Source organism: Chlorocebus sabaeus, chromosome 26 (genome assembly GCF_047675955.1).
Source record: "Chlorocebus sabaeus isolate Y175 chromosome 26, mChlSab1.0.hap1, whole genome shotgun sequence".
Taxonomy (NCBI): domain Eukaryota; kingdom Metazoa; phylum Chordata; class Mammalia; order Primates; family Cercopithecidae; genus Chlorocebus; species Chlorocebus sabaeus.
The window spans coordinates 18,191,878-18,204,362 of record NC_132929.1 but is presented as its reverse complement, the minus strand read 5'-3'; the positions used below and the strand labels follow the sequence as shown (position 1 = coordinate 18,204,362).

General features: G+C 41.8%; 1 protein-coding gene across 7 annotated transcripts in view; it reads right to left on the bottom strand.

Annotated features, from left to right (window-relative positions):
* Nucleotides 1–12,485, bottom strand: part of GANC (glucosidase alpha, neutral C) — a 100,695-nt gene that overhangs the window by 12,396 nt on the left and 75,814 nt on the right. For all 7 annotated transcript variants that reach the window (XR_005244295.2, XM_038009868.2, XM_038009870.2 and 4 more), the window contains 4 exons: nt 5,265–5,366; nt 3,862–4,105; nt 2,683–2,747; nt 281–357 (listed from right to left, as the gene is read on the bottom strand). Coding sequence is in view for 6 of the 7 variants with exons in the window: in XM_038009868.2 (XP_037865796.2) it covers nt 281–357; nt 2,683–2,747; nt 3,862–4,105; nt 5,265–5,366 (488 nt within the window). In the remaining variant the exon portion in view is untranslated. The remainder of the gene's footprint in view (nt 1–280; nt 358–2,682; nt 2,748–3,861; nt 4,106–5,264; nt 5,367–12,485) is intronic.

The window sequence follows — 12,485 nt, the reverse complement described above, 5'->3', positions numbered from 1 at the left end:
TGTGTTTATCAGGACTCACTTTTACTAGTCAAAGTGTGAAGATTAAAAATCACTCTGATCCTCCTCGGAATCCTCACCAATTCAGCTTTCTCCCTTCTCTCCTCTGTTAAGTGTTTTGACCTCTGAGGACAGTGGTCATGACTTACTATAATCATTAATTGCTATAGTCATTTGGGGTGTGTTCACAAACACATGAAGAAGAAATCTCTTTCCTAAAAGAAAAGAAGGGATGAGAGATATGAGACGTATCAGATATGTGGCTGTTTGTTATTACTCTTACCTCATTTGATCCTGGAAGAAACACATCAACTGTGGTGGCTTTTGGTTCTGTGACTGGATGAACCAATAATGCACTCCCTAAGAGGAAATAAAATTGAGTATCATTATAAGAGGTCTAAAAATCTCCTTTCTCTTTAATTGAGTGCTAGCTATCATGGGGTTACAGACCTCCCAACTGTGAACTTCGGAGAGTTGAACCAGTGATTTGTCAGAGAGACGCACTAATAGAAAGAGGACAGGTGCTCAAAGAGGTGAGCTCAAAAAGGTCGTCACTTGTCATTAATGCACTTTGGGTATACTGCGATTATAGAAAGGGACTCTGACACAGTCCATCAGTCTCATTTTTTGTCTAACTGCTAGTGTGTCAGTAGTCAAAGCACCATTGCTCCTTTCCAAGTGCTTCACTATTTGCTGTGAGTGACACTGACAATGGGAAGCCCACAGCCATCATCCAGAAGTGTGGTCAGTGTGGATGCTCAGCACCTCTTGCTTGGACGGTTATCATCAGAGAGGCTGTAGTTTTCTTTTTCTTTCTTTTTTTTTTTAGAGACAGGAGATGGGGTCTCACTCTGTTCCCCAAGCGGGAGTGCAGCAGTGTAATCACAGCTTATTGCAACCTCTAACTCCTGGGCTCATGTAATCCTCCAGCCTCAGCCTCTGAGTAGACAGGACTACAGGTGTACACACCCACCGTGCCCAGCTAATTTTTAAATTTTCTGTAGAGACAGGGTCTTGCTATATTGCCCAGGCTAATGCTAATCTCAAACTCCTCAATTTAAGCGATCTCACACTCGGCCTCCTGCAGTGTTGGGATTACAGGCATGAGCTACCATGCCTGGCCTCTGGTTTTCTTAAAGGCAATCTGGATTATTAAATTTGCTTTGACCTTGGTACAACACATATGTAAAATTTACCCACTTACTAATTTGTTCTTTTATTCAATAAATAGTTATTTGGAGTGCCTACTGCATGCTGGGCACCATGCGAGGCTCTGGGATGTAGTGGCCAATAAGACAAGCGTGGCTCCTGACCTTGTGAAGTTTATAGTTAGTGAAAACAAATAGTAAAAAATAATTACAAATGAATTAGAATTAAGACAAATACCAAAAGAGGCAACATTACAAAATGGAATGAAAGTTACACAATAAGAGGGGCTGATTTTTACTAGGTAGAATTAGGTATAAGGAAACAAGAAGTGGTCAAGGAAGTGTCTCCAAGGCAGTGACGATTAAACTGAGACCTAATGATGAGTGGAGACTTAAAGAACTCAGAAATGGGGCTGGCCGTGGCGGCTTACGCCTGTAATTCCAGCACTTTGGAAGGCCAAGGTGGGTGGATCACCTGAGGTCAGGAGTTCGAGATCAGCCTGGACAGCAAGACGAAACCCCATCTCCACTAAAAATAGAAAAAAATTAGCCAGACATAGTGGTGCATGCCTGTGGTCCCATCTACTCGGCAGGCTGAGGTGGGAGGATTGCTTGAGCCCGGGAGGCAGAGGTTGCAGTGAGCTGAGATTACACTACTGCACTCCAGCCTAGGTAACAGAGTGAGGCTCCATCTCAAAAAAAAAAAAAAAAAGAACTCAGAAATGAGATTCACCCTTTGGGGAACAGTATATTTAGCCTGGCTTCTTGAGCCCTGTTACTAAGCTGATAAAATTCTATGTTCTGGATTTGATAGTTAATCTTTCTTAAAGAAGAGGTCAGCCAAAAAAAATCCTATTATTACATATGAAATAAACTCTTCTGGTTCTTTCCTATCACCACCCGGGCTGTTTTTTTCTACTTCCCTTCCCTAAAGTGATCTCATAGGATTAGAAGAGTGAACCCAGAACAAGAATCCTAAAAGACATCCACCAAATAAGTCAGCAAGAACAATTTATGAGAAATGCTACATCACAACAGAATGGAGGTATGATCCTACTAATAATGCATTAGAAATCTTGGTGAAGGAATTTCTTTTATTTTTATTTTTTGGCTTTCTTGGAATTAGAATTTTTTTTTTTAGGGCTCTTATATTAGAAAATATAATAAAAACATAATTACACTTTTTATAATGACTATAATTAATCAATAAATGCTTGGCCAGGCACAGTGGCTCACGCCTGTAATCCCAACACTTTGGGAGGCCAAGGTAGGTGGATCATGAGGTCAGGAGTTCAAGACCACCCAGCCAAGATGATGAAACCCTGTCTCTACTAAAAATACAAAAATTAGCCAGGCATGGTGGCAGGCACCTGTAATCTCAGCTGCTCAGGAGGCTGAGGCAGAGAATTGCTTGAAACCGGGAGGTGGAGGTTGCAGTGAGCTGAGATTGCACCACTGCACTCTAGCCTGGGTGACAGAGTGAGACTCGCTCAAAAAAACAAAAAAAACAACAACAAAAAAACCCAGAAATGCTCACCCAGCATGTATTCATCTTCCATATCAAAAGTCTTTAGTTCATCTGGGAACTCTACCCACAGAGGCCTGGGGAAAGAAAAAAAGTATTGTTTTACCATTACAGACATCTTATTGCAATCAATCACTTATATTTTTAGTGGTTTTTTTTTTTTTTTTTGAGATGGATCTTGCTCTGTTGCCCAGGCTGGAATGCAGTGGTGCTATCCTGGCTCACTGCAGTCTCTGCCTCTTGGGTTCAACCGATTCTCCTGCCTCGGCCTCCCAAGTAGCTGGGATTACAGGCACACACCACCACGCCTGGCCAATTTTTGCATTTTTTTTTTTTTTTTTTTTTAAATGGAGTCTCACTCTGTCGCCCAGGCTGGAGTGCAGTGGCCGGATCTCAGCTCACTGCAAGCTCCGCCTCCCGGGTTTACACCATTCTCCTGCCTCAGCCTCCCGAATAGCCGGGACTACAGGCACCCACCACCTCGCCCGGCTAGTTTTTTGTATTTTTTTTTAGTAGAGACGGGGTTTCACCGTGTTAGCCAGGATGGTCTCAAGCTCCTGACCTCATGAGCTGCCCGTCTCGGTCTCCTAAAGTGCTGGGATTATAGGCTTGAGCCACCGTGCCTGGCCCAATTTTTGTATTTTTAGAGACAGGGTTTCACCATGTTGGTCAGGCTAGTCTCGAACTCCTGACCTCAGGTAATCCTCCTACCTTGGCCTCCCAAAGTGCTGGGATTACAGGTGTGAGCCACCACGCCTGGCCTATTTTCAGTTTTATAACTATTCAAAGGAAATGGGAACGTGCCAAAGAGCCAAGATTCTTTTTCATATGATTCAAGCCTAAGCCTAGCAAAATAAGTTATTCTTCATGAGAAGATACTTATAGGTTAAATACTGAATGAATGTTACTACAAAGCCACTTCCATTTTCTCTGAAATATCTCTATTCTGTCTCCTATCAAATATTCACATTTTAATCACAAAGCAGGAGACCTAGTTTTTAATCTTCTGTGTCCCCAACAGCCAGCACCCTGTTCACCGCTGCTGCTCAATAAGCTTATTGAAATTTGATTAAATATGTAGCATTTCTTCACCTTTCTCTTGAAATCACTATAATTACTGCATTCTTTAATGACTGAGATCTTCTATTACAGACTGGTTGCTGGAGTCCCTGAATGGAGGAAGCTTTTTACCTCATGACAGGTTGGGAAGCCACGTGTGCATGGTAGAACAGAGAATACCAATATGGCAAGAGGCCATAGCGCTCTCTGATGGCTTCTCGGATGAGCCGGGTGTGTTCCTTCCCAAAGAGCCAGGGCTCCCGTCGCTTGGCGTTCATGGTGGCATGGCCACGGAAGAAGGGCTGGTAGGCTCCGGCCTGGTACCAACGCACTAGCAGCTCTGTCTCTGGATTCCCAATGAACCCGCCTATGTCAGCTGGAAGCAAAAGAAGGCCAAGTGAGGCAACCAAGCTTTGAATAAATCATGCACACAGGGAAATTAAGGTCTTGAAGACCGACAGGAGAAAAGCAGAGTATATGCACTCCAAAGGACAGGATAAAGCTGCGGCCTCAAACAGGTGACCCTTACTACATAATTCAGTCTGTTTGGGGATCTGACAATGGGTTCTTAGAATATTACTTTCTTGTCAAAAGGTCAGAAGCTTTATTTCAAGATCAATATTCCTGTATGTTCCCCAAAACAGATAACCCAGACACTGAAAAATGTCTGCCTGATTAAATAACTCTGTGTGTGTGTGTGTGTGTGTGTGTGTGTGTGTGTGTGTGTTGGAGGGGGGTGGTTGGCAACTGATTTCCTTTGGAAGCAACAGCTGAACTAAGATAAAAACAGAAAGAACTGAAGAGAAGCAGATAATCAGAAGTAGAGGTTGTGATGATCAGAATAGAATCCCATGCTGGGCCATTGAGCAGCATATATATTCCTTGTGTTGTACATAGACCAATGAAATAAAAACACATGCATCAAAAGAATGATAATAATTTGCTTTTACTCCTACAGGAAACAAGGAGCAGCTGGAACTGCAGCCATCTTGAGCCCCTTCCATATTGAGATCTCTCATCTACAGAGAATTCTTAGGATGCAGGGAAGACAGTCCATCAGAAAATCTTATTTTAACTAAATTTATCTTTCTCAAGAGCATATCTTTTGTTTTAGTACAGTTAAAATATGCCACAGAATTTTAAATCTGCTGAGTAAAAAGAATTTCTGTAAGGCTTTCTGATTTTCTAAATTCCTTGTAGTTGTATTTTTCTCACTTTCAAGAAGAAAAGACAGCTGTCAGGAAGAGAAACTTAGTTATCAAGACTGTCCAGGAAGGAAGTGATAAGAAGATGGCTCTGGCTCCCTTTCCGACAACTTGATTTCATGTCCTCAACACAGACCAGACAGAAATAGCTCTGAGGCAAGCCTTTCACTCTCCCCTCTAATCCGCTCCTCTTCACTTTCTCACAGTTTCTCTTTCCCACATTTACGTCTGCCCACAACAGCTAAAGAGAAGGGATTTGTAATCAGCTTTGACGAAAACACCCTCACTTTTTATTTTCTTGCACTTCAAGCCTCAAAGGACTCATCTTACCTCCACAAAAAGAGATCCCAGTAATGCTGAGAGTGAGTAACATCGGGATAGAAATTTTCAGGTAGCTCCATTCTGCTGTGTTGTCGCCTGTCCACACAGCACCTTTGGTCACAAGCAACAATGTATTAAAATCACAAATCAACCCATGCGTTCAATTTCCTATGTAGATTCCTTATTTGTAAAAGACAACTTAATGAAAAGGAAAACCGATTTCTTGCCTTAAAATAAATAAATTCTAATTTTCTACAATGAAAATTATCAATTTTCTAATGTGAAAAGTTATTAAAATCTACAAAACAAGCATTCTAGGAAAATATTCTGAAATTGCACTTATTTTTGAAGTATAGTTTAGGTCGGATAGAGGAGGAACCCTTTGAAAAATCAACTTTAAGATATAACTTGCATATAATACATATGGGTTTTTTGTTTTTTTTAGATGGAGTCATGTTCTCACTTGCCCAGGCTGGAGTGCAGTGCCGTGATCTCTGCTCACTGCAACCTCTGTCTCCTGGGGTTCAAGTGAGTCTCCTGCCTCAGCCTCCCAAGTAGCTGGGATTACAAGTGTGCACCATAACGCCTGGCTAAATTTTGTATTTGTAGCAGAGATGGAGTTTCACCACGTTGGCCAGGCTGGTCTCGAACTCCTAGCCTCCAGTGATGCACCTGTCTTGGCTTCCCAAAGTGCTAAAATTAGAGGCATGAGCCACCATGCCCAGCCTCTTCATGAATCTTCTTTTGTAAAGTGTCTACAGAAATCTTTTGCTCATTTTTTAAAAAATTTAAGTTCAGGGGTACATGCACAGGTGTGTTATGTCGGTAAACAGATTATTTTGTCATTTTGTCACCCTGATGTTAAGCCTAATACCCATTAGTTATTTTTCCTGATCCTCTTCCTCTTCCCACCCTCTATTCTCAGGCAGGCCCCAGTGTCTGTTGTTCCCCTCTATGTGTCCATGTGTTCTAATCATTTAGCTCCCACTCCTAAGTGAGAACATGTGGTATTTGGTTTTCTGTTTCTGCATTAGTTGGCTAAGGATAATGGCCTCCAACTCCATCCATGTTCCTGCAAAGGGCATGATCTCATTCACTTATATAAAAATAAATTTCATAAAAAAGAAAACAATCAAAGACTAGATCACAGGCAAGATAGCCCATTCTTTTTTATGGCTGCATAGTAGTCCATGGTGTATATGCACCACATTTTCTTTATCCAGTTCACCACTGATAGGCATTTAAGTTTACTCCATGTCTTTGCTATTGTGAATAGTGCTGCAGTGAACAAACACGCTCATGTGTCTTTATGACAGAATGATTTGTATTCCTTTGGGTATATACCTAGTAATGGGATTGCTGGGTCAAATGGTAGTTCTGTTCTTAATTACCTGAGGAAACACTACACTCCTTTCCACAATGGTTGAACTATTTTACACTCCTACCAGCAGCGTATAAGCATTCTCCTTTCTCTGCAACCTTGCCAGCATCTGTTACCTTTTCACTTTTTAACAATAGCCATTCTGAATGGTCTGAGGTGGTATTTCATTGTGGTTTTGATATGCTTTTTTCTATTGATCAGTGATGTTGAGCTTTTCTTCATATGCTTGTTGGCCACATGTATGTCTTCTTTTGAAAAGTGTCTGTTCATGTTCTTTGCCCACTTTTTAATAGGGCTGTTTGTTTTTTCTCGTAAATTTGCTTAACTTCCTTATAGATGCTGGATATTAGACCTTTGTCAGATGCATAGTTTGTAAATATTTTCTCCCATTCTGTAGATTGTCTGTTTACTCTATTGATAGTTTCTTTTGCTGTGCAGAAGCTCTTTAGTTGAATTAGATCCTGTTTGTCAATTTTGCTTTTGTTGCAATTGTTTTTGGTGTCCTCATCATGAAATCTTTGCCTATTCCCATGTCCAGAATGGTAATGCTTAGGTTGTCTTCCAGGGTTTTTATATAGTTTCGCGTTTTACTTTTAAGTCTTTAATCCATCTTGAGTTAATTTTGTATATGGTATATGAAAGGAGTGCAGTTTCAATCTTCTGCATATGGCTTGCCAGTTGTCCCAGCACCACTTATTGAAGAGGAAGTCCTTTCCCCATTGCTTGTTTTTGTCAGCTTTGTCAAAGATCAGATGATTGTAGGTGTGCAATCTTATTTCTGGGCTCTCTATTCTTTTCCATTGGTCTACATGCCTATTTTTGTGCCAGTATCATGTTGTTTTGGTTACTGCAGCCTTGTAGTAGTTTGAGGTTGGGTAGTATATTGCCTCCTGCTTTGTTCTTTTTGCTTAGGATTGCCTTGGCTATTCAGGCTTTTTTTTTTTTTTTTTGGTTCCATATGAATTTTAAAATAGTTTTTTTCTAGTTTTGTGAAGAATGTCATTGGTAGTTTGACAGGAATAGCACTGAATCTATCAATTGCTTTGGGCAGTATGGCCATTTCAACAATATTGATTCTTCCTATCCATGAGCATGGAATGTTTTTCCATTTGTTTGTGTCATATCTGATTTCTTTGAGCAGCATTTTGTAGTTTTCATTGTAGAGATCTTTCACCTCGCTGGTTAGCTGTATTCCTAGGTATTTTCTTCTTTTCGTGGCAATTGTGAATGGGGCTATGTTCCTGATTTGGCTCTAGGCTTGACTGTTGTTGGTGTATAGAAATGCTAATGATTTTTATATGTTGATTTTGTATCCTGAGACTTTGCTGAAGTTGTTTATTAGCTTAAGGAGGTTTTGGGCTCAGACTGTGGGGTTTTCTAGATACAGAGTCATGTCATTTGCAAATAGGAATAGTTTGACTTCCTCTCTTTCTATCTGGATGCACTTTATTTCTTTCTCTTGCCTGACTGCTCTGGCCAGGACTTCTTCCAATACCATTTTGAATAGGAGTGGTGAGAGGGGGCATCCTTGTATTGTGCCAGTTTTCAAGGGGAATGCTTCCAGCTTTTGCCCATTTAGTATGATGTGGGCTGTGGATTTGTCAAATATGGCTCTTATTTTGAGGTATGTTCCTTCGGTACCTAGTTTGCTGAGAGTTTTTAACAAGAAGGGATGCAGAATTTTATTGAAAGCTTTTTCTGCATCTATTGAGATGATAATGTGGTTTTCGTCTTTAGTTCTGTTTATGTGATGACTTGGGTATGTTAAACCAACCTTGCATTCCAACGATAAAGCCTTCTTGATCATGGTGGATAAGCTTTCTGATGTGCTGCTGAATTCAGTCTGCCAGTATTGTTTTTGAGGATTTTTGCATCAATGTTCATCAAGGATATTGGCTTGAAATTTTCTCTTTTTTGTGTGTCTGCCAGGTTTTGGCATCAGGATGATGCTGGCATCATAGAGTGAGTTAGGGAGGAGTCACTCATCTTCAATCTTTTGAAATAGTGTCAGTAGAAATGGTATCAGCTCTCCTTTGTACATCTGGTAGAACTGGGCTGTGAATCTCTCTGGTCCTGGGCTATTTTTGGTTGGTAGGTTTTTTACTACTGATTCAATTTTGGAGCTTGTTATTGGTCTTTTCAGGGATTCAATTTGTTCTTGGTTCAGTCTTAGGAGGGTATATGTGTCCAGGAATTTATCCATTTCTCCTAGATTTTCTCTTTTGTAATTTCTAATTGTGTTTATTTGGATCTTCTCTCTTTTCTTCTTTATTAGTCTAGCTAGCAGTCTATCTATTTTGTTATTTATTTATTTTTTTTTTCAGAAAACCAACTCTTTTTTTTTTTTTTTTTGAGACGGAGTCTCGCTTTGCCGCCCAGGCTGGAGTGCAGTGGCCGGATCTCAGCTCACTGCAAGCTCCGCCTCCTGGGTTTACGGCATTCTCCTGCCTCAGCCTCCCGAGTAGCTGGGACTACAGGCGCCGCCACCACACCTGGCTAGTTTTTTGTATTTTTTAGTAGAGACGGGGTTTCACCGTGTTAGCCAGGATGGTCTTGATCTCCTGACCTTGTGATCCGCCCGTCTCGGCCTCCCAAAGTGCTGGGATTACAGGCTTGAGCCACCACGCCCGGCCAACCAACTCTTAAAGTAGGTTGTTTTTTAAAGTAGGTTGTCTTTCTTATTATTATTGAGCAGTAAAAGTTCTTTACATATTCTGGATACAAGTATTTTGGCTGATATACCTATATATGTATATTTCAAATATTTTTTTCCTCAGTCTGTGGTTTGCCATTTCATTTTCTTACCAATGTCTTTGAAAGGGCAGACATTTTAAAATTTTGATGAAGTCTAATCTGTCATTTTTTTCTTTTATGATTCATACTTTTTGTGTTCTTTCTAAGAAATTTTTGTCTGTTTCAAAGCCATAAAGATTTTCTCCTGGCCAGATGCGATGGCTCATGCCTGTAATCTCAGCACTTTGGGAAGCCGAGGAGCACGGATCACTTGATGTCAAGAGTTTAAGACCAGACTGCCCAAGATGGCCGAATAGGAACAGCTCCAGTCTCCAACTCCCAGTGCGAGCGACACAGAAGACCGGTGATTTCTGCATTTTCAACTGAGGTACTGGGTTCATCTCACTGGGGAGTGCCAGATGATCGGTGCTGGTCAGCTGCTGCAGCCCGACCAGCGAGAGCTGAAGCAGGGCGAGGCATTGCCTCACCTGGGAAGCGCAAGGGGGAAGGGAATCCCTTTTCCTAGCCAGGGGAACTGAGACACACAACACCTGGAAAATCGGGTAACTCCCACCCCAATACTGCGCTTTAAGCAAACAGGCACACCAGGAGATCATATCCCACACCTGGCCGGGAGGGTCCCACACCCACGGAGCCTCCCTCATTGCTAGCACAGCAGTCTGTGATCTACCGGCAAGGCAGCAACGAGGCTGGGGGAGGGGCGCCCGCCATTGCTGAGGCTTAAGTAGGTAAACAAAGCTGCTGGGAAGCTCGAACTGGGTGGAGCTCACAGCAGCTCAAGGAAACCTGCCTGTCTCTGTAGACTCCACCTCTGGGGACAGGGCACAGTAAACAATAACAAACGCAGCAGCTCTGCAGACGCAAACGACTCTGTCTGACAGCTTTGAAGAGAGCAGTGGATCTCCCAACACGGAGGTTGAGATCTGAGAAGGGACAGACTCCCTGCTCAAGTGGGTCCCTGACCCCTGAGTAGCCTAACTGGGAGACATCCCCCACTAGGGGCAGTCTGACACCCCACACCTCACAGGGTGGAGTACACCCCTGAGAGGAAGCTTCCAAAGCAAGAATCAGACAGGTACACTCGCTGTTCAGAAATATTCTATCTTCTGCAGCCTCTGCTGCTGATACCCAGGCAAACAGGGTCTGGAGTGGACCTCAAGCAATCTCCAACAGACCTACAGCTGAGGGTCCTGACTGTTAGAAGGAAAACTATCAAACAGGAAGGACACCTACACCAAAACCCCATCAGTACATCACCATCATCAAAGACCAGAGGCAGATAAAACCACAAAGATGGGGAAAAAGCAGGGCAGAAAAGCTGGAAATTCAAAAAATAAGAGCGCATCTCCCCCGGCAAAGGAGCGCAGCTCATCGCCAGCAACGGATCAAAGCTGGACGGAGAATGACTTCGACGAGATGAGAGAAGAAGGCTTCAGTCCATCAAATTTCTCAGAGCTAAAGGAGGAATTACGTACCCAGTGCAAAGAAACTAAAAATCTTGAAAAAAAAGTGGAAGAATTGATGGCTAGAGTAATTAATGCAGAGAAGGTCATAAACGAAATGAAAGAGACGAAAACCATGACACGAGAAATACGTGACAAATGCACAAGCTTCAGTAACCGACTCGATCAACTGGAAGAAAGAATGTCAGCGATTGAGGATCAAATGAATGAAATGAAGTGAGAAGAGAAACCAAAAGAAAAAAGAAGAAAAAGAAATGAACAAAGCCTGCAAGAAGTATGGGATTATGTAAAAAGACCAAATCTACGTCTGATTGGGGTGCCTGAAAGTGAGGGGGAAAATGGAACCAAGTTGGAAAACACTCTTCAGGATATCATCCAGGAGAACTTCCCCAACCTAGTAGGGCAGGCCAACATTCAAATCCAGGAAATACAGAGAACGCTACAAAGATACTCCTCGAGAAGAGCAACTCCAAGACACATAATTGCCAGATTCACCAAAGTTGAAATGAAGGAAAAAATCTTAAGGGCAGCCAGAGAGAAAGGTCGGGTTACCCACAAAGGGAAGCCCATCAGACTAACAGCAGATCTCTCGGCAGAAACTCTTCAAGCCAGAAGAGAGTGGGGGCCAATATTCAACATTCTTAAAGAAAAGAATTTTAAACCCAGAATTTTATATCCAGCCAAACTAAGTTTCATAAGTGAAGGAGAAATAAAATCCTTTACAGATAAGCAAATGCTTAGAGATTTTGTCACCACTAGGCCTGCCTTACAAGAGACCCTGAAGGAAGCACTAAATATGGAAAGGAACAACCAGTACCAGCCATTGCAAAAACATGCCAAAATGTAAAGACCATCAAGGCTAGGAAGAAACTGCATCAACTAACGAGCAAAATAACCAGTTAATATCATCATGGCAGGATCAAGTTCACACATAACAATCTTAACCTTAAATGTAAATGGACTAAATGCTCCAATTAAAAGACACAGACTGGCAAACTGGATAAAGAGTCAAGACCCATCAGTCTGCTGTATTCAGGAGACCCATCTCACACACAGAGACATACATAGGCTCAAAATAAAGGGATGGAGGAAGATTTACCAAGCAAATGGAGAACAAAAAAAAGCGGGGGTTGCAATACTAGTCTCTGATAAAACAGACTTTAAACCATCAAAGATCAAAAGAGACAAAGAAGGCCATTACATAATGGTAAAGGGATCAATTCAACAGGAAGAGCTAACTATCCTAAATATATATGCACCCAATACAGGAGCACCCAGATTCATAAAGCAAATCCTTAGAGACTTACAAAGAGACTTAGACTCCCATACAATAATAATGGGAGACTTCAACACTCCACTGTCAACATTAGACAGATCAACGAGACAGAAAGTTAACAAGGATATCCAGGAATTGAACTCATCTCTGCAGCAAGCAGACCTAATAGACATCTATAGAACTCTCCACCCCAAATCAACAGAATATACATTCTTCTCAGCACCACATCGTACTTACTCCAAAACTGACCACGTAATTGGAAGTAAAGCACTCCTCAGCAAATGTACAAGAACAGAAATTATAACAAACTGTCTCTCAGACCACAGTGCAATCAAACTAGAACTCAGGACTAAGAA